Source organism: Coffea arabica, chromosome 7c (genome assembly GCF_036785885.1).
Source record: "Coffea arabica cultivar ET-39 chromosome 7c, Coffea Arabica ET-39 HiFi, whole genome shotgun sequence".
Lineage (NCBI taxonomy): Eukaryota > Viridiplantae > Streptophyta > Magnoliopsida > Gentianales > Rubiaceae > Coffea > Coffea arabica.
In genome coordinates this window covers 14,627,754-14,650,105 of record NC_092322.1, presented here as the reverse complement: position 1 = coordinate 14,650,105, position 22,352 = coordinate 14,627,754, and the positions used below count along the sequence as shown (strand labels likewise).

The 22,352-nt window shown below is 31.6% G+C and overlaps 1 protein-coding gene across 1 annotated transcript; it reads left to right on the top strand.

Moving 5' to 3' along the window:
- The first annotated feature begins 11,171 nt into the window (after positions 1 to 11,171).
- LOC113698904 (putative late blight resistance protein homolog R1A-3) lies at positions 11,172 to 15,107 on the top strand. Its single transcript, XM_072057854.1, has 2 exons — positions 11,172 to 12,197; positions 12,291 to 15,107. Exons 1-2 carry the CDS (start codon positions 11,172 to 11,174, stop codon positions 15,105 to 15,107), a joined length of 3,843 nt encoding a protein of 1,280 aa, XP_071913955.1.
- Positions 15,108 to 22,352: the final 7,245 nt, after the last annotated feature.

Below are 22,352 nucleotides of genomic sequence, written 5' to 3'. Positions count from 1 at the left end.
ATGGCCAAAAGAATCAATAGCGCCTGAAGATGAGTGTGGAAAAAGAGCCCTGATGAATTATTCCAGTTAATTCAAACGGTTCCAGAAAATTTACCTGTGCTTGTGCACTGCATTATGAACAATTTTACAATATATGACGTAACTTTTTTTCATAAGCATAAATTGTGGTAGTAAATTTGGTGTGACTAATAGTAAATTTTTGCATAAAACAAGTAAGTTTGCTAATTTATGTAACTTAGTATTTAAATAACAAATCCTACTAGATTTTTAGAAAAAAATATTATTACCACTTATTTTTTCCAGAATTTACCCTTTTCAGATGGAGCAAACTAATGATTTTGTTAACAAATCTTACCACATCTAGTAAAAGTTGCCATTTTTATATACAAAACATACTACTACTTTTTTAAGCCAAATTTATGACTGGATTAACAAAGGATTAATCACATTTATCTTTCTTGATGTTTGATCAAATTACCAATCAAACCCTGAGATTTCGCCAAATAATAATCTAACCCTGAATGAGCAAACGTTTAACAAAACTCCCCCTTGACGTCTTCAGCCGCTGGTAATGTTGCCAAAAGCTTGTGCGACAGCCCCAAAATGTCCTTATAGGGCTCATGTATTATCACAAACATATTTGTGCTAATTGCCTTCTAACCCAAAAAGAATATATTTTTGCTTATTACACTGCAAAAGAAAAACTTTTATGGTCAATCTTTTAAAATATTTATAAAAATATTTATTTATATATATTTATATACATTTATAAATATATTTATTTCAATTTTGTTTTATAATATGTATATTAATATATATTAATATGTATATTTCAATTATGTATATTATATTATATATATCTAAATTATAGTACTATTAATATGTATATTATATTATATGTATAAAAATTATAGTAATATTTATATGTATATTTCAATTATATATATTAATATGTATATTATATATATTATATCAATTGAAATAAATATATATTTATATATAAATTTTAAATATTTTTTAAAAATATATTTATATTTATTTATATTTCAATTTTGTTTTATAATATGTATATTAGTATATTTTAATATGTATATTTTAATTTTTATATTTCAATTATGTATATTATATTATATATATATAAATTATATTAATATTAATATGTATATTTCAATTATGTATATTTTATATATATTATATCAATTGAAATAAATATTTATTTATATATAAATATTAAATATTTTGTTTAAAATATATTTATTTATATATATTTATATAAATATATAAATATATATATATTTCAATTTTTTTTATAATATGCATATTAATATATATATTTATAAATGTATATTAAATATATATTAATATACATATTATATTTGTAAAATATATTTATATTATATATAAATATACATGTTATAAAATAAAATTGAAATAAAAAATATTATATATATCTATATATAAATAAATAAATATTAACACATAGAAACAGAGCCAGTATATATTTTTAAAAAATCTCAAAAAAATTGTAAATTATAAAAATACTCAAAAAATATTTTTTAAAAATACCTCTAAAAATAATCCAAAAAACATCTACAGCAAAAGTTTTTCATATACACAGCTATAGTAAAGTTTTTAAAAAATACCTCCAAAAACAGCTAATCCAAATGGAGCCAAAAGAAGTTTAAAAAATCAATCATAAGTTTTAATTAATTGAAATTATTTGATACCATCATCCTAATTATTGATCTATTAGCGTTTTCTAAAATTATTCTTCAATCAACTTTGAAGTGCAATATGCCAAAATGGCAAAAATAATTTCTTAACACAAATAAAAAAAATCTCTCATCTGCTCTGAACATGATAAAAAGAGATAAAAACATTCTCCCCACCAAATAAGAGGAAAAAATAAATGCCATCAAAATGAATACAAAAAATGTCAGAAATGTTAAGACCATTCATAATGATAGAAATTTTAAATCCAAATGAGAACTATCTATTTTGAACAAAAAAGGGCTAATTTTTTTTTATTGAAAAAGTCTCTACCAAGCCTTATAATGCTATGGGTTTTTTGGTCAACTTAGTTATAAGGATGTGGATTTAGATCGTAGAAGTATGGATTTAGCCCCATCCAATTTTTATTTAGTCATAATTGTGAGCTATATCCTCTTTGTCAAGTACTCATTGAATATTTTTAATAAACACGTCAGCTCTAGGCCTAACCCCCTATCAATTCCTGGTTTTACTTTAAAAAAAAAACTCAAAACTGGTACTCATTGAAAAAGTAGTAAGTTTTTGTATAAAAACGATAACTTTTCTTAAAAATTAGCAAGGCTTGTTAATGATATAGTAAATTTTACTAATAAACAGTGATAAGATTTGTTAACAAAATTATAAATTTTTCTTGAAAAAATGGTAAGCTTTATAAATTGTAAGTTTTGGAGAAAAAGTGGTAATTTTAGCTAAAAAAAAAACTAGTAGGATTCATTATTTAAAGAGTAAGTTACATAAATCTTGAAATTTACTTCTTTTATAACAAAACATACTGTTTGTTGCACTAAATCTACCACCACAAATTTGTCAGTAGTAAAACCTATAATAGCAAGTGAAAACCTGCACGTGGAATCACATTAGCCATCCATTTTGTGAGTTATGGTAACTTCTCTTCCCTTCTTTAGACTTTTCGTTTGAGAATGTGCCTTCATGTTTTGAAGTATTTTGTCATAATAGAAGAAGGAGAAACTTAAATCAAATTAATAGAACATGATTTCGACTAATTCTTTTTTTGGAGTACAACATGATTTTCTACAAGGTAATGCTCAAGTAGTTTACTATATATTTGGTTGAATTTGGTAAGTATTAGAGATGCAAACTAACAGCAATACAAGGGGCGGAGCTATATATATCCTACGTTTGCAATCGCACGCCTTCAATTTTTTGAAAACTATACAATAACATATAAAAAGTTTAGCTCTTTAGTATCGCCTCGCTCTTGACTCCTGATCTTTCAAAGTTTTCTATCTAGCTAGTCCCAAATTTGTCCCCAAAGACTATTGAAATATTTTACATTTGCCCTCACTATTTCTAAAATAGATCTTGAAATAAAACATGACGCTTGTTTTAATTTCTAATAAATCTTAGTTACTTACCATTGAATTTCACTAAGCTTGTAATGCTTAAGCAAAATTTAAGGACGAGTCTTCTAATTGTAAAACCGCTCGATATTAAAATTTATTTATTTTTTCAATCTTCAACTCTTAGAATTCCAAAGTTTCTAAAATGATCTTTGATTACTGTCAAGGGTTTATTCCACTTTGCACCCTTAGATTTTGATAGAAATATTGATTACGGCAATGACTCAACCGTTTTTTTTTTTTTTTTTTTTTGGCAATCCTTTTCTACTTGAATTCCTCCATAATGAAATACGCCATTGCTTTAGTTTTAGTGTGCATGGTGTCAATACTTTTAAAACTGATTGAGTAGACAAAATAATCAATAATCGAGCCAGTCATGTTAGTTAAGGAGACAAGGAGCTGAGGAGATTTTGGCCTAATAGTTAAGGTTGAGAACTTGTTTTAATTTCTAATAAATCTTAGTTACTTACCATTGAATTTCACTAAGCTTGTAATGCTTAAGCAAAATTTAAGGACGAGTCTTCTAATTGTAAAACCGCTCGATATTAAAATTTATTTATTTTTTCAATCTTCAACTCTTAGAATTCCAAAGTTTCTAAAATGATCTTTGATTACTGTCAAGGGTTTATTCCACTTTGCACCCTTAGATTTTGATAGAAATATTGATTACGGCAATGACTCAACCGTTTTTTTTTTTTTTTTTTTTTTGGCAATCCTTTTCTACTTGAATTCCTCCATAATGAAATACGCCATTGCTTTAGTTTTAGTGTGCATGGTGTCAATACTTTTAAAACTGATTGAGTAGACAAAATAATCAATAATCGAGCCAGTCATGTTAGTTAAGGAGACAAGGAGCTGAGGAGATTTTGGCCTAATAGTTAAGGTTGAGAATCTAGACCTTAAAGATTTTAATCCATCTTTTCCTTTTTTGGCTTTTTAAATCCCACCATTTCCTTTCTAAAATGGGGGGAAAAGGGTAGACAAGCAGCAAAAACCATTTAAGACGTGCTTGCTGCCAACTGCCAAGTGCCAATCTTTTCCTGTTTCGACTCTTGTGAACAATGCAGTGAATTGCAAAAGCAAATCAAGAAGATGCCACAATCTGCCCTATGTAGGGTATAGTTTTCTTTACTTTTGATCTAACATTGCTTGCTTATCTCGAATCCAATCTCAAATCCAAGTCGGTGTTAATTTGGGACTTGACCAATAAATGAAGCAATTCCATTTATTGGTTAAGAGGAAGAAAATATAAATCATAAAATTGTTGCTTGAGCGCTTAGGAGTTATATATCCCGATATCTAGTTTTACAAGTTGTGAATATTGATCCCACTAACAAGAATTACTGGTAATCTTGTGAAGAAATTAGTCTGTACAGCACTACTGTATTTTGTTTCTTTCTATAGCAGGTCACTGGTGGAGGAAATTATTCGGTTCACGAACTAATAACAAATTACACTGGTTCCTCAAATCTTATACTGCTGTTGCACCAAGAACAAGAGTATAGAAAATTCCTTGATTGGACCTAATTATTGTTTTTCACTCTTTTGATTAGATAAATTCTATTTAAGAACTTGGGAAAGAAACGTAGCAATTGTAACTTTTATGCAGTTGTAAAAATAGCTATACATTGGCCAAAAGATATATAAGTCCTAAATTCTAGGACAATGGTCCCTCAATAAATTTAATTTTTGTTCTCCTTATTGTTTATACTAGATAGTTGTTTTTCTCGAATTATTTGGAATTTGTGAACCCCTTTTGTGATAAAAGTGCTTCAACAAATTTTCCTCTTTGTGGCAAATTTTGTTTTTCCCTATTACTTCAAATGTAACGAGCTGGAGCCCTGGTGGTTTATCAAAAAGGAGTTCATGTTTCCGGACCAAATGGAGTTGGTTTAAACTAAACAAACTCTGATTGTATCTTGGCAGTTAATACATACTTAAAAAAAATTATTGTTTTTATATAAAGTTTACTTTATTATTACAGGAATATTAACATTACTAGTAACAAACAAAGATGTGTGGCAGAGTGGTTGGCCACCAGGAATCCTGCATGCGACTTGCATTCATTTCCAGGATTTTTTAAAAGTTTCATCAAGTGCAAAAGCATCCGTTTGATTCGATGACAGTTCAATCCCTTCCGAATTCTCCCTTGATTCATTTGGATCCATCCCCTCTCCCTTAGTATAGAGTAGGAGTAGAAGTAGAATATGAAAGCTAAAAAAATAAAATAAAAAAACAAAGATGTGTGGGAAAAAAATTAAAAAAAATATGTGGTCTAAGGAGATTAAAAATAAAATAACAAAGAAAGAAATGTGTGAATCAATTAATGCAGCCTCAAGCCCTTTTTTGGGCTGATCGTGTGAAGAGGCGCCTGCCAGATTGGTGATTGATTTCAATGATGGCTGTATACATGAGGGATTGGGCTAATCTTTTACCCCACCGATTCTTGATTGTCCAAGAAATACAAGATATGGATTTGTTGTTGGTTGCTTCAAGACAGGAAAACTTGAACGATAAAGATTTGGAAAGGATATTCCTTTCCATGCACGGGGATCAAACTGGAAAGGGATTTGGTCTACTTTAAGCCATAGTACTACTTGAACGATTATAAAATTTGTGAATGAATAGTTATAAATGATTAGATTAACATATAAAGTAAGAGAAATAGAGCATACCCCAAAAAATAAAATAAAAATAAAAATCTCGAAGTATAATACCATAATTATTTAAGTACACTAACATGAGTAACTATTTTGAATAATATCCAGAATGACATAATGAGAGGTTATACTTGAGGACAGTAGTGCAGTGACAAGGAATCACTATAACTTGCGAATGAGTTGTATGTGATGCCAAGTATAAGTTCTAACCTGTTATTACAGGTTTTACCAAGGACAAAATTGCGGTGTAAATTTAGTACAACTAATAGTAAATTTTTGCAGAGAAGAAGTAGGTTTCACACTTTATCTACCTTACTCTTTAAATAATAAATCTAACTAGTTTTTTAACAAAAAAAAATTATCACTTTTTTTCCAAAACTTATAATTTGTATTGAAAACTTACTACTTTTTCAAGCAAAATGTATGACTTCTTTAACAAATCTCACTATTTTTCAGAATATTTGCCACACCATCAGCAAATTTACTAATTTTAAAGTAAAGCATTTCATTTTATTATGCAAAACTTACAACTTTTTCCAAACAAAACGTATGACTTGATTGTCAAATCTTTTCATTTTTTTTCTGGAGATAATTTCACAGACCTCCCTTGAGGTTTTGGAAAGTGTCACTGAGATCTTTTGAACTTTCAAAACTCTCACTTGGCTCCATTTTTTTTTTTTTTTTTTTTTGGCTGTTTGGGTAACAAATCAGCCTATGCCAGGAAAAGTATTATATAAAATGAATTTGACAAGAGAGATCCACCACACCCAAACTAAGACAGTCAATTTCAGTCAGGCCGGGAAGGTATTTTTCGAAAAATAATGAAAAGATTATAGCTCAAATCTCAAAACCCTAGCTACTAGTTCGATGTTGAATCCAAAATAGTACAACACGGCTTACATTTCTTCCTTTTTTCATTAAAAAAAAAAAAGGAAGGAACTTAATTACAAAGATTGCTAGAAATGATCATCTAATACGAACTGAGTTACAAATTCAAGAGAACTATAATCCAGAAAATCTAAATCGTCCAGCACGAATTGAGTTACAAAACCGTCCAGCGAATCATCCAGCACAGTCGGAAATCTAAGAGAACTTGCATTTTCACCAGTTTCAGCCAATCAGGAACATTGATGATTAGATCACACATAGAAACTGTGTAGCTGGGAAAGGCGATTTCCTGGGGCGGTTCATGCACACCTCGATTAAGATGCCTTAAATTTATATATGCTTTTCTTAAGCTGCCTCATGTGGGCAGTCAAAGTTTCTGCGAATTGCCTAATCTACGCGATTACCTACAAACTTGTCCTCTCTTGCTACGCCAAACCATAAACCTTATCAAACCAAATCAATATTCAACTCATAGCGTGTGTGTGAAAACAAGTGTTTTTACCTTTCGAGGCAAGACTGACAGAAAGCACATGTTATTATATTAGGGTTTTGCAACAGGTCTGATTCTTTTTAGGGCCAACCTGCTTTGCCCTCTCCATGTCTTACGTTAAAGTGTCAGTCTGTGCTCACTAGTTAATCATTTCTTGTAGAAAAATCCATGCAACCGTTGTTTTTGTATTAAGCTAAAAAAAATTAATTTTTATCAAGTCTTGAATGATGTAGCACTTGAGAATCTCTTCAACTAATGAAGCCAACCTGTCCTAAGTAAATTAAGAGGGTTACATTGGCTAAACTATTATGAAATCATTCAAATTGTTTGCAGTCACGAGACCGTCTCTCTTGTATCAATGAATTCATGGCATTTTTCTTTCACTGAAGGCCCTTGATTGAAATGTCGTCTAGCATTTAGTTCATTAGAAGTCCACAGCAAGTGACAAAAAATGATTTGGCCAAAGATGGATGGATCATATATTTCTATTGCCTGATTGGTTGGTGAGTCTTACTTCTTCCCATTCCACTAGCCATCAACATGCATAAAAAAAAATGCAAAAGCACTTCAGCCAAAACGGTTATGGTACATGCCTGGTAAGACTTGAGTCTCTCTTGAAAACACACACAGAGAGAGAGAGAAAAATATCACTCGTTGCCTGTGGCCAGTAGATATATATGTTTTTAGAAAGTAGAATGAGGTCCTTTTTTGCCTGACCGTGATGGAAAGACAATGCATGCAAATGAAAAACTGACAACAAGCTTTAGACAATACGTAGGCTTCTAGGATTATGCAAGACAATGTTGAGGCCTTGTTCTCGCTTGTTTTAGATTTTACAAAATCAATTATGGAAATTGATTATATATAGAGAATAATCAAAATCATCAAATGACCTCTTTGGGTGATTATAGATTTTAACTTTTTTATCATTAAAAAATTTACAATCAGAAACAAAAGCAACTTAGAACATCACAAAAACTGATTATCTTAAATCAAAATCTATAATCAGTTGAAATAATCAATCGTGAACAAACCATAAGTCATTTGAGAATGGACATTGGTGATTAGAGCTTTTAACAAAACAAGTTGTTCACGAACATGTTGTTCGACTTGTTCATGTTTGAAAAAAGTTCGATCATTTAACAAATAAATTGAATTCAAACACGATATTAGGCTCAGTTAGTAATCGAGTTGAACACGAACCTGAATAGTTCGCAAACATATATGCAATTATAAAAATATATAAATACATTTAATACTATATTATATTTTACTAAAAACTTAATTGTACATAAATTAATATTTTTATTTTTTCTAAAATCAAGAAATAAAATTAAACTTTTTTTAAAGGGCAAATTTCACTTTACCCCCCTGTGGTTTAGCGTTTTTTCACATAACCCCCCTATGGTTTCAAAAGCTATACATAACCCCCTTATGGTTTGGATTAAAGTGTCAAAGTAACGGAAGTAGTCACTCGTAACGGCGTCACCTAAAATGTCAAAAATACCCTTATGCAAGGTTGAAATTTATGTATTAACCAAGGGGGGTTATGTGTATATTTTGAAAATCATAAGGGGGTTATATGGTAAAATATTAAACCATAAGGGGGTTATATGGTAAAATATAAAAATCATAGGGGGTTAATGTGTCATGTATTTATAAGGGTAATTTCGACATTTTTAGAAGTTCCGTTACGAGTGACTATTTCCGTTACTTTGACACTTTAATCCAAACCATGAGGGGGTTATGTATAGCTTTTGAAACCATAGTGGGGTTATGTAAAAAAAGGGTAAACCACAGGGGGGTAAAATATAATTTACCCATTTTTAAAATAATGTATTATTTATTAAAAATATAATTAAATCATCTCCAAGCTCAAATTCAAGCTCAAATTTTGCTCTTAGTTCAATAAGTTGGGCTTGAACTCAAATTTGAATATTTGTACAAATAAACGAATCAAATTTGAGTAATACTTCTAGTTCGTTTAATATACGCATCAAATAATGTATAATTTTAACCATTTCACCCCTTCTCACACTTTTCTGACCCTTAATTATCAGATACAAGATTTGAATCCTTCCTACACTTCCAAATCTCGACCGCTAAACACAATATTTGAATCTTGAATCTAGAAACTAGGAAGATTCTAAGAGTGCTCGCCTTGCTACTAGACCAATCCCAGTGGTTTAATAATGTATAATTTACTAGCACTTTTAATAACTACGGTGAACAAAAGATTGGATTCAAAATAATTTATAACTCCCTTAAAAAAATAATGTATAACTTACCACGATATGACATTATGAGTAAAGATGTGAGACAATTGCGGCCACAAGCTCTATCTTGGCCTGATCATGTGAATGGGGTAAATTATCCTAGAAAGGAGACTCGTTTCAGATTGTTTCAGTGACTTGGGTTGAGGTTGTGAAGTCCCAGGGTCTTATATTAATATGTTCCTTCTGATTCAGATTTTCCAAAACAATACAAGATATAGATGTTAGGCAACCACAAAAGGATTTGTTAACAAGTAAGTATTTCGACTCTATAAATCATAAGTTCCGTTCAGATTGTGAGTTTTCATAGAAAAATTTCTAGATTATTCTTTTAATACATTTTTAATTATTTTTTATTTTGCATATATCACATTGTTAAAGTATATTTTTTTTATAAAATTCCTAATAAATTGCAGTTGAGATAGGATATATTTTTTTGAGCACATAGCTTTGATTATGCGGTTGATTTATATTCCTCTTGATTTTCAATGAAGGATCAAGACTTGTTTGAATTGTTCTATATCCAAGTCTCCGAGTTAGCGTTTATATACATCAGATTCCATCAATTTAGTGTTTAGCCAACTTTGAGAAGATTGTGACGTCTCTTATCCTTGAGAATTTAAGGGAGTTGTAGTTACTGTACTTGCTATATAAATTTTAAGGGAGTGTTCAACCAAGCATTTGGGTCTTACTCAGAGATTTTTTAATACAATTTATCCCGGTCTTTCACTTTTTGATGTTTTGAGACATATAATTTTGCGAGGTGAAATATGTCAAATTTTTGCTGGAAAGATTTTGCATGGATGTTTATTTTTATGAAAGGGAAAATTGTTCGAAACGTCCTCACATTTCCTCAAATGAAATTTTTTGCTCTTCACTTTTAAAATGGCAATTTTGCAGATTCTTTACAAAATCAAATTAGTCAGTAAAATTTAGTCCCAACTTAGAATTCATCTTTTATATTTAAAAGGGTGTGGCATCTTAGGATACCTTTAAAGGTACGTTTCTTCAAGCTTCAGTTTTTAACGCAATCAACTTCCTTAATTTATCTGATACCTTAGCTAAGTTTGGATTTTACGAACCATCAAATTGTTATTGCAGCAACAATTGCAAGTTGAGAGTCTAGATCATATTTCCGATTTGGGAGAGGTTGCTCCTATAGCTTACTATTTGGGCATGTCATTTCTTGTTATCTTCATATTGTTTCACTTTTTAAGTACACTATTGAAAGAAAGGGAAAAAATATTGACGATGGCATTGACGGAAATTATGAGCAGTTTTGAGTATTGGAAAATATTGACGGAACAGTTTTGAGTATTGTGTTTACATTCTGGTGAAAATATAACTATTTACTGCTTTAGTATTATATTCCCTATTTTACAATTTCGTGTAGATATCGAAAATGACGAGTACGTATTACAACCATTTACTACGGCCGCTTTAGTATGCAGGTTTGCCCCGATTTGGTGTCATATCTACCAATATTTGGGAATGCACTTTGGCCGAAAGTAGACAAAAGCTGACTCGTTTAGGCCGAAAGCAGAAAAAAGTATCCACCAAGACAACTAGACAAGATAAAGAGTCTTTGCAAATTGCAACAGAAAAAGAAAAAAAAAAAAAAAAGAGTCCAGCCAATTTGACAATTTTCAGATAATCAGAAAGTTGTAAACCTTGAACTGAGTTTATTATTCAATATACAAATTTGATCTCAGAGTGAAGAGAAGATACAATGGTGGAGATATCCTCCAGTAGTAGCACTGATTGCTTTGATTCCGCTCTAGATTATCTGGGCTGGATGAATAAGACCCTGGAGCATGAGTTGTGTTTTGATATCTGGAACCTGGAGAAAGAGGTGAGGCTGTTACAAACCTTTGATCTGTATCTGAGAATGTGTAGGAGGAGGAGGAACCATGAAACCTGTTTGGAACAAGACGTGGAGGAGAAGGATGTTACTTCTTTCAGAATTCAAAATCTGATTAAAAGAAGAATGCCAGATCTTGTATTTGCTTGCAGCGAATACTTGATTCATTCTCGTTTACCTGGTTTGACTCGAATCAAAAGTGAGCTCACCATATTCCGGGAAGCAATAAAGTTGTTTTTCGAGACAGATATCAAGGAATCGTGCATCAACTTTCTGCTGGGCTGTTACTGGCTGAGAGAACCAGAACTAGTTATTGATTTCATTGATTCGGTTTCAAAGAATCTGGCGGAACTCCGCGAAAGGAACGTATTCGGAACCCTTAAAGAGAAGCTAATGTTCTGGAAAAGTTTCATTCGCTTTGCCATGCTTCAGGGTCAGCAATTGATAGATCTGTTAATTCACGCTGAAGTGGTGGCTATCAATGCACTACGCCTGATTTCTATATGGTGGTTTGACAGAGAAGGTGAAGTACGCAATGAAACGGAACTTCAAATTTCTCAACTAATAGGTGAGAAGATTATTCCCAGCGATCCACAAGTTCGAGAAACTTATATCCATGTCTTGACTGCTTCAAAGTTGTCAAGATCATCAGACACTTCAGCTCTGGAGAAGAATAAGCATCTAGTAGTTGACTTTGTGGATTGTCTTGTTCACAATATTACGGAGTTGCTAGAATCTTGTACCAGTATTCTGGTTCCGATTATATTTCACATGCAAAAACTCCTTGATGGGCTAAGATTCTTGACAACCCTTCTGAGGCATCCGGAGAAGTTCAAAGAGCTACGCCATGAAATGAAGACTCTTATTGGAGTTGTGGTCTGTGATGCAGCAATAGTAATTTTCTCACTTTCTGTGAATCAATTGATCAAAGAAGGCTTGGCCAAGGAAAATGATGTCGCTCTTTTTCATTTGCTCAAAGTGCTCAAGTTTGTTAGGGCAGAAGTTGCACAGGTTTATCCAGTAACATCAGTATCGCCATTTGGTTTTCCTAAGACCAATGAGTTGGGCTCTATGGATTTTCTCATTGAAAATCTGATTGAACTGGAAAGTTGTAATGGGGCTGATGATTCAATTGCATTCCCAAATGATCAAATCCACACAGTCCTAGATCATCTTGTATTCTTAAGATCTTTTCTTGGCAAGATAGTAGACCAGCGCAACCGGAATGGAAAACTCCATGCTCTTTGGAGTCGTGTTATGGAGGTTGCTTACAGGGCAGAGTTTGTCATTGACTCTATTGTGATTGGTGATAAACATGAATATTTGGAAGGTGTTGTCAGAGATATCCAGCTTTTGAGGACTGAGATTGAAACCTATGAGTGCACGAGGCATGACACTGGAGCTCAGAGAACTAACCGGAAATCTTTCCACGTTGAGTCAAAACGTAGCACCCCAGTGTTGAATGACATTGTGGTGGGTCTCGATGATGAGGTAAAGACAATTATTGATAGGCTTACCAGGGGTTCAAAGCTGTTGGATTTTGTTTCAATTGTGGGTATGGGTGGACTTGGTAAGACAACATTGGCCAATAGAATTTACAATGATCCATTAATTTTGAGGCACTTTCATATCATTGCTTGGTGTGCTGTTTCTCAAGCATATAGTATACGGAGTTTGTTAGTTCAGCTTTTGTGTAGTATTTGTTCTGAGAGTCCTGATCGATATCTTGAGATGGATAAAGCTGATTTGGCTCACATGCTGTACAAGCGTTTGAAGAGAAATAGGTATCTTATCATTTTGGATGATGTGTGGGAGATTGAGGCATGGAATTTGGTGAAAACTTCACTGCCTGATGATGCTAATGGAAGCAGGATTCTCTTTACCAGCAGAGTTGAATTGCAATTCAGTCCTGATTGCAATGCTCACCATCTTCGGCAGCTTACTGATGAAGAGAGTTGGAAATTGTTGCAGAAAAAGCTATTTGGTAAAGAAGGATGCCCTCCGAGACTAATTGAAGTTGGATCTCAAATAGCAAATTTTTGTAGGGGTTTACCACTCACAGTTGTCATTGTTGCTGGAATTCTTACTAATATTGCAGAAGATTACTGGGAAGAAGTTGCAAAGAGTCTAACTTCCAGTATTGTCCTTGACGATGAATACTGTAGAAAGACACTTGAACTGAGTTATAGTCATTTACCAGATGAGTTGAAGTCATGCCTTCTTTACTTTTGTGCATTTTCAGAAGGCAAAATGTCTAATATCCGCAGTATTTCATGGTTTTGGATCTCTGAAGGATTTGTACGAAAGACTAAAGGAAAGAGCTTAGAGAATGTGGCCAACGACTACTTGAAGGCTCTGGTTGATAGAAGTTTAGTTATGGTTACCGAACGAGGAAGTACAGGCGGTGCCAAAGCCTGCAGACTTCACGATTTGGTGCATGGGTTTTGTGTACAAAAAATCAAAGAAGAAAACTTTATACACAACCTTCGTCATGGGAAAGATCCTTGTCGTCTTACCTGCCTAAGCAACCCCTACCGTGGATTTTATGACATAAATTCCAAGAAATTAAAGACTCCGGAGGCAATGCTATCTTTTCCTAATTTACGCACCATGATCTTGATTCAAAGTTTTGATCTTACTGTGTTGGATTTGGAGTCTTCGTTACCTAAACTTCTCAGAGTGTTGATTTTGGGGGGCTTCGATTCTGTTGCAAATTTTCCTATGGAAGTAGTATTGCTTGTTCATTTGCGATTCTTGGGGCTTGAGATTGCAGGAATGAAATTCATCCCATCTGCAATAGACAACCTCTCAAGGTTACAAACTTTAGTGGCTCGGGGATTGGATGCGGATTGTTGGTTACCAAAGACTATCTGGAACATTAAGACATTGAGGCATCTATATACAGGTGACGATTCTGGTTTTATTTTTCCCGTTGAAAATCTTGAAGTATCACCATGTTTAGATCATTTAGACACTTTAAACATTGCCATTGATCCCTCCTCTCAAAGCTTGCAAAAGATACTGACAAAGTTTCCAAGCATCCGCAAGCTAAAATGCACGAGATCCTGCGAATCAAGAGAAGATCCTACAAGAACTGGCGACCGGATTCTCGTGTTTGAGTCTTTGAGTCAACTAGAATCACTCAATCTGTCATTTTTTGTTGGATATGGATTTAAATTCCCATTGAATTTGAAGAAGTTGACTCTCTCGCGTAATCATCAGCCATGGAGTGAAATTTCAACAATTGGAAAATTGCCCAATCTTGAAGTGCTTAAATTACTCCATCGCTCCTTTGATGGGGAAGAATGGGAAATGAAAGATGGGGAGTTCCCTAACCTCCGAGTCTTGAAATTGTCTGGCTTGCAATTTTGCAGCTGGATTGCATCTTCTGCTATTTTTCCTCGTCTTGAGAAATTGGTTGTGCATGATTGTACGAAGTTGGATGAGGTGCCCTCTTGTCTAGGGGAATGTCCGACTCTCGAAATGATCAATGTGAGACGGTGTAGTGAGTCTGTTGAAAGTTCAGTGGAGCAAATTCAACAAGAACAAATGGATATGGGAAACGAAGTTCTAAGGATCGTAATTGAATATATTGGCTATACATCAAGTGACTCAGAAGAAGAAGAAGAAGAAGAAGAATCAAGTTCCTCAGAAACAGAATTATCAAGTGAGCCAAGTCCCTCAGAAACAGAGGAAGAATCAAGTGGCTCAGAAACAGACTCAATTGAGCCAAGTCCCTCAGAAACAGAGCCACTTCTCTTAAGTTTTTGGTATGACATGATGCAGCTTGCTGCAACTTCGTGACTGCAGTGGCAAGCATAATCACGCATCAATCAGTCCAACACTATCTATCACACACTGTTTGTAATCTCAATTCCCGAAATCTTCTTCAATGCTGCTACAGATTGATTTGATTTGATGCTTATAACTAGCTGAGCACAAGCTTATATGCAAGACACACTTTTCTCTTCCTTCTTTGTGCTGGAATCAGAGTAGTACAGATTAGCCAAGGTACTTTTGGCTGTCTAAAGAAAATAAATATTCTAAAGCTTTTTTCTTTTGCTGTTTCATCTTTTAGTTTCCATTTCAAGTGATTAACTATTCAAACTGATCAAAATGAAAAATCAAAGAAACGAAATGCTTATACTTTGTTATTCAACTGGTCTCAGCTCTGCAATTGTTCGTTCCTCTAGAGACATTAATGACAGTCAAATTAAAATCTTCTGAAACGGAAAGAGGTTGTTTGCATTGACAAATCTCTGTTCTCTACAAATTGAATAGAAAGATTGTACTATCAGTTTTTAGGATTGGATGTGATGCATCTCTTTCACTATACAGTCTATACGTATACAATTTGAAAATATACCTTCATGTTTTGAAGTATTTTTACCATTAAATCATAATATTATTTTTTAAAAATATTGTACAAAAGATGTTGTTAAACAAGAAATACACGCACATGTCAAGTGCAAGTCTAATAAATAGAATTCATAATTATTAGCAAAGTAAAGACTTAAATCAAAAAATCAATTTCTAAAGGGGTATTAGAGTGAATAAATTGACTTGTTAGATTCCAGTCATTCTAATTATTTTCACCATACTCATCCCTTCCTTTACCCCTTGGAAGGAATTGTGTTATTGGGTTAGTAATTGTTGAATAAAAGACTATTTACATTTTTTCTAAGTGTTATTGAGGTTAGTTGTCAATTGACATTCAACTTGTTGAATTCTTTTACTTGTGCTTTTCTTTCAGTACTTTTTCATATTAACAAAAAGCACATAATTATACATTTGTCTCGTGACATTCGTATCAATTCTTTTTAATATTTCTCTTTTGTTCCAAGAGCATCTATTTTTTATACTAATATATTTTACGATTTTGAAATTGTGTCTAATGCAATTAATTACACTATTTTGAGTAACAAATTTCTTCGGATAAGAAACTTTGACGCACACATAAGAATTGGAGATGGAATGTAAGGACCGCTAAATACTTTTAATAAGGAATTTGTCATTTTAATTACCATTATCATTGAGGTTTAACCATTTGGAATGTTTCATATTTTTAATTACTATCACAATTAAAATGCAATAACTCTAATCGAAAGATATGGTAATATGGGTACAACTTCACGAATCTCTTATCTTGAAATTAAGAATCTAAACTGTCCTAATAAATTAAAAACTTTAGATTGGCTAAACTAGATCCTGATCGTTCAAACCATTCAAATTAAGGGCACCTTTCTTTCATCAAAGGTGCTTGATTGAGATAATCCTTTAGCATTTAGGCCCATTAGAAGTCCATAGCAAGTAACAAATGTGGATGCATTTGTTCCTACTATGGAAAGTCAGCTTCTTTCTCTTCGTCTAGTTATCAACGTGCATACAAAAAATAAAAAAATAAAAATGCAAAAGCACTTCAACGAAACACATTTACTGTACTTTACAAGACTTAAAGTCTCTTTTAAATCCAATAAAGAAAAAGAAAAACTCATTGCTCCTGGCCAGTCGACATATTCTGTAGAAATTAGAAAGGGGTGAAAGACAATGCATGAGAAATAAATAACTGACAATAAGATTTAGAAAATACCTATGCATTTATAGGATTGTGTAGGACAATATGGACAATAGAAATGGACGAGATCCAGAAAACTAGGGATTTGCAAGTATTTAACATATACCAAGATTTACAAGGAGTAAATGAGTGAGATTTAGAAAAGCCTAAAATGCATAAGATCCATAAAGTAAGGTGTGCAGACAAACAAAATCTATATAGTTGTTAAAAAAAATCTATAGTTGTTATTTAATCAGATTTCAATAATGTATAATTTACCTACGTTTTAAATAATTACAGTGACCCAAAAAATGATTAGTTTCAAAATATTTTATTACTTAATAGCAATTTGTGGTTGCTGGATTTGACTTGATAGGCAAAGATGCAAGCCAGCCACAAGCTCTGTCTTGGCCTATACTCATGTGTCATACATCCATTCGTGATAATATATACAGTGTCAGTATATAAAGTTAACTCTTAATATATTGCTGTTATTGTCATGTTGTCCCAAAGATACATGATGTAGATGTTAGGCAAGCATAGAAAAGTTTATTAGCACATACATCTTTCAATTCTACAATTTTTCCTGTTTGAATAGTAAGATTTTATAGAAAATTTTTTGAAACATTTTCTTGATTCATTTTTTAATTATCTTTTTATTTCACACATATTATATTGTTATAGTATATTATTTTACAGAAATTCTAAAACATTGCAATGCAATCTGGGTATCAATTTTTGGTAAGCATACAACTTTGATTGTGCAGTTGACATATATTCCTATTGATTTTCAATTGAAGGGACAAGAATCATTTTGAATTATTCTACGTCCAAGTCTTGGAGTTAGCATTTATGTACATCAAGTAGTTTCTTTAATTTAGGATGTGTTTGATAAAAAATAAAATCTGAAAACTAAATTAATTCGTTATGTTACGGAATAGTTAAGTACTAAATCTGATATATTTGAGTGTATGTCATATTAAGTGATAAGTGAATAGTTTATCACTTATTTTTTGGAGCAAATTTTGCTTAGAAAATTGAGTATCACTTAATTAATTTAGATGTTTTATGTTTTGTTATCAAATGCATCCAAACATATTAAAACTGAATCTATTAAGTTTAAATGTTGAATTGGATTATCAAATAAAGTCCTAGTGTTTAGCCAATTTTTTGGAAGATTGTGACATCTCTTTATCTAGTTATCCCTGAGAAGAAGGAAGTCGCTGTACTTGCTATATATTTTGAGTGTTCAAATTTGAATCTTACTCTGATACTAGTGTGAATACCTGTGCCACGCACAGAGCTAACATTATTAAAAAATGAAAATAAAATGGTAAATTAAAAAAGGTTAAAAAATTGTACCAACACAATTAAAATATAATATCTGTCTAACAATAGTTTGAAATATGATAGAATGTGTATATTATTCAAAAATTACCATTTTTTGAAAGATAAATCCTGAAAAAATAATAGAAATTTATATTAGAAAATGAATGATATATGAATAAAAATGAATGTAATTAAATATTGTTAAAATAAAATACTTACAAATATTATGCATTCGATTTGATAATCTTGCATAAAGGTGTGAACACTCTTCACACCAATCAACTTTTAGTACGAAAGCCAAAATTGGTGATTTAATTAATTCTGTTGAATTTTGTGGAATGCGTACTACAAATAAAAATGCACGATCTTTGCATGAATTAATTCTTTGGTTGAACAACCTATCACCATTGTCCTGAGAATTAAGTACGTGCGAAATTCAAAATTAGTGTATTTTTTTTTACATAATTTATAAATAGCATTATAAAAAATAAACATATATCAGAAATTCTATCTTCCTTTGTAATTCTCTGAGATAAGAAGCATTACAATCAAATATGAATCGTGCATGTCTGTCCTGTAGATTAAGATGCATGTTACCACTGGAATCTTTGATTTGTATGTTAACATTGTACTTGTTTGACAAATAAAATGTTATATACAATACAGAAAAATTTGTTGAAATTAAAGGTACATGAAATTAATTACCTAACAACAGTGTCGACCACATTATTACAATGCATACACACTATTTTTTAAAAACGACCTTCACATAGTTATCCACAATTTTTGTATAACTCATTGAACATGTTTTCTATATTAATGCTCTGAATGTAAACAAGTATTCGAAAATATTTAACCTAGTAAGAATGAAAGAAGGTATAGGTTATGATTATAAATTTAAAAAATTTATGTAGTAATTAAATTAAATAGAGTAAGTTTACCGTACACATGATTGTATATTCGGATATTCATATTCTCTTTGAATTTGCTATCAACAATGCTTGTGATGTTGTAAAATTGCTTGACATCAACCATGTAACTAACTTTCGAGCACATGTATCATTTTCAAACCTACAATTTTTTGAAATACATGTTGAGAAGAGTATGAAACAACATTAAAAGTTTGATGTAGTATTACTGATAGAACTCACCAACTGCGCAGGTATCGAGCAAAATCTAAATTGTGATGATATACAATTTGCTAGCTCCAATTGTACAAAGTGATGGTCCTGCATAGTATAATTATATTCGCTAAAAAACCATTCAAATTGTATAGAGTATAAGTAAAAGCATTTGATTTGCCTCTAAAATTTCGTACACAAATACCACATGCTAGTAAAATATTATTTTTTTGTAGCAGACTAATATTATAGAATTTGTAGTATATTCAATAACTTAATATTCAAATTACCGATGGGGCAAAGTTTGTCTAAATAAGCTTTACAGTGTCCTAACTCCTTGAAAAAAAAAAAGTACTAAATAGTCCTAATTGGCATCGCAAGTTACGGCAACGTGCCAGTGCCATCTAGGTTTAATTTTTTTTTTTTTGTCAAAATCTAGTCCTAATTGGTTCTGCTATTTCTTGATCATGTTATATGCTTGCGAATTAAAATTGTATTAAAATAGCATGTGAATGAGCATTTGTCTTTAATTAAGGAGTAAAAAGGATTTAAAGTATAAATAACAAACTATAAACGATTTATGAAGTAGATTATGTGAAAGTTTTAAATTTTAAATTTGACTGGTGATAGAGTTGGTTATAACCCACTACTTTTTATGTATTAAAATAAATACAAAAATCTATAATCCACTACTTGTTACGTTCTTGGAATTTTTTTAGGGTTAAATATAGTAAACCCCTTAACTTTATATTTAGCTGTACTTTCCTCAACTTTACATTTAGTTGCACATTTGTGATTTTTTTTAAACGTGATTGTAATTTGCAAAGCTTATTTGTAGGGGTGGTTATAGGGTTAGTGTGGTGACAAATATTTCTTAATTATAAAAATGTAACATTGTATTAAAATAGCATATGAATGAGCATTTGTCTTTAATTAAGGAGTAAAAAGGATTTAAAGTATAAATAACAAACTATAAACGGTTTATGAAATAGATAGTGGGAATGTTTTAAATTTTAAATTTAATTGGTGATAGGGTTGGTTATAACCCACTATTTTTTATGTATTAAAATAAATACAAAAATCTAGAAAAAAGAATGAGAAGTTTGGAAGTCATTGAGAGGGTCTCTGCTAAAAACCCTTCCGCAATACATATAGTTACAGATCCCTCTTTGATCGATGAAAACTAATGCAGCTTTGGTACCAGAACTCCGGTGCTCTTCTTAGTACGCATCATACTTTTTTTCTTGAACCTTCGGTAGACGTCAGGAAGCCGGCGGTGATTACCTTTCAGTAAATGACCCTACTCATTTAGGTATTGATTAGTATTATTGTGTTTTTTTAACTTTGCCCCACTTATCTGCTCATTTAGGTATTTTTTAAACGTGATTGTAATTTGCAAAGCTCATTTGTAGGGGTGGTTATAGGGGTAGTGTGGTGACAAATATTTCTTAATTATAAAAATGTAACATTGTATTAAAATAGCATATGAATGAGCATTTGTCTTTAATTAAGGAATAAAAAGGATTTAAAGTATAAATAACAAACTATAAATGGTTTATGAAATAAATAGTGGGAATGTTTTAAATTTTAAATTTGATTGGTGATAGGGTTGGTTATAACCCACTACTTTTTATGTATTAAAATAATTACAAAAATCTAGAAAAAAGAATGAGAAGTTTGGAAGTCATTAAGAGGGTCTCTGCTAAAAACCCTTCTGCAATACATATAGATACAGATTTTCTAATCCAATTTATACCGTTCTTTCACTTTTTGATGTTTCAAGAAATATATAAATTTGCAAGCAGAAATGTGTTAAATTTTTGCTTGAAAGAGTCTGTATGGATGTTTATTTTCGTAAAGAGAGAAGGTATATATTTTTTCTAAATACACCAAAAAAATCAAAATTTTTTCTTTTTCTTTAACCCTTCTCATCCTTCTCACACTTCCCCACTTCTAATATAGGATTTGGATTTTGAGCCTGGCAGCGAGAAAGATTATAAGAATCCTTCCTTCATTAGACCGGCTCTAGTGGTTCACCAGAAATCAATTTTCCTATAAAGGAAAACAATTTATACTTTTCTTGAATGAGTACATCAACATCTCATCTAAATGGGAACTGCAAGCCAAGTGCTTTCTAGACGGTTGAACCGCAACATAAGTTTTTCAAATATCCTCAAGACTAAAATATCTGTCTGGATTGAACATTTTGTCAAAAATAAGTTTTTCAAATACAATGTTACAGTAATACATAATAACTGTTTAAAAAACATCTCATCCGTACAATATATCAAATATTTCAAAAAAATTTTATAGTAAAATTTTTTTCATATACACTGTTATAGTAAAATTTTTCAAAAATACCCCCAAAAACAGCTAATTCAAATGGAGCCCTCATTATTTTCTTTTTTTTGTGTGCTCATGCTTGTGTTAAATCACAAATTTAGCTCTATAGGACTGTGTGCAAGTTTAAACTAATAATTGAAGTGATCTAAATCAAAATATTATTTAATTGTCACAAATGCAACATATAAGGGCAATCTAGCGAGTTGGTTTAAATTGTGAATTTTTGCAGAAAAATTTTTAAAATAATTCTTTGGCACATTTCATAATCACATTTTACAAAAATTTACAATCCGATCAAGCTCTAGTTTGTCAAAATCAAAATTTGCATCTGAAAGCACGCACCCCTGAATTGCGTGTTACTTAGCGTCAGTCCAGTTTCATGCTTCCCACATTTGGGCCAGCTATTCCATACTGAATTCCACTTAAGATGGTGTGCACCGCCCAAGTCAAACATGACTAAAAATCCAGTCCAGGAAAGGGATTAGTCATGAATGCAAGTTTACTCTTTGCCTTGTTCTTTTTTAGTCTATTTCATTTTTGTTAGTAACAAAAATGTTTGCAGACATTTATTGGGATTCGATGCCGTATTCATGAGCGGGATAAGTACAACGAATGTAATCAGCAATCAAAATTTTAGCGGATGTGAATGTAATTAGTCTTGGAGTAAGAGGAGGAATTGCTTGAATTGAGAGATTGAAAGCC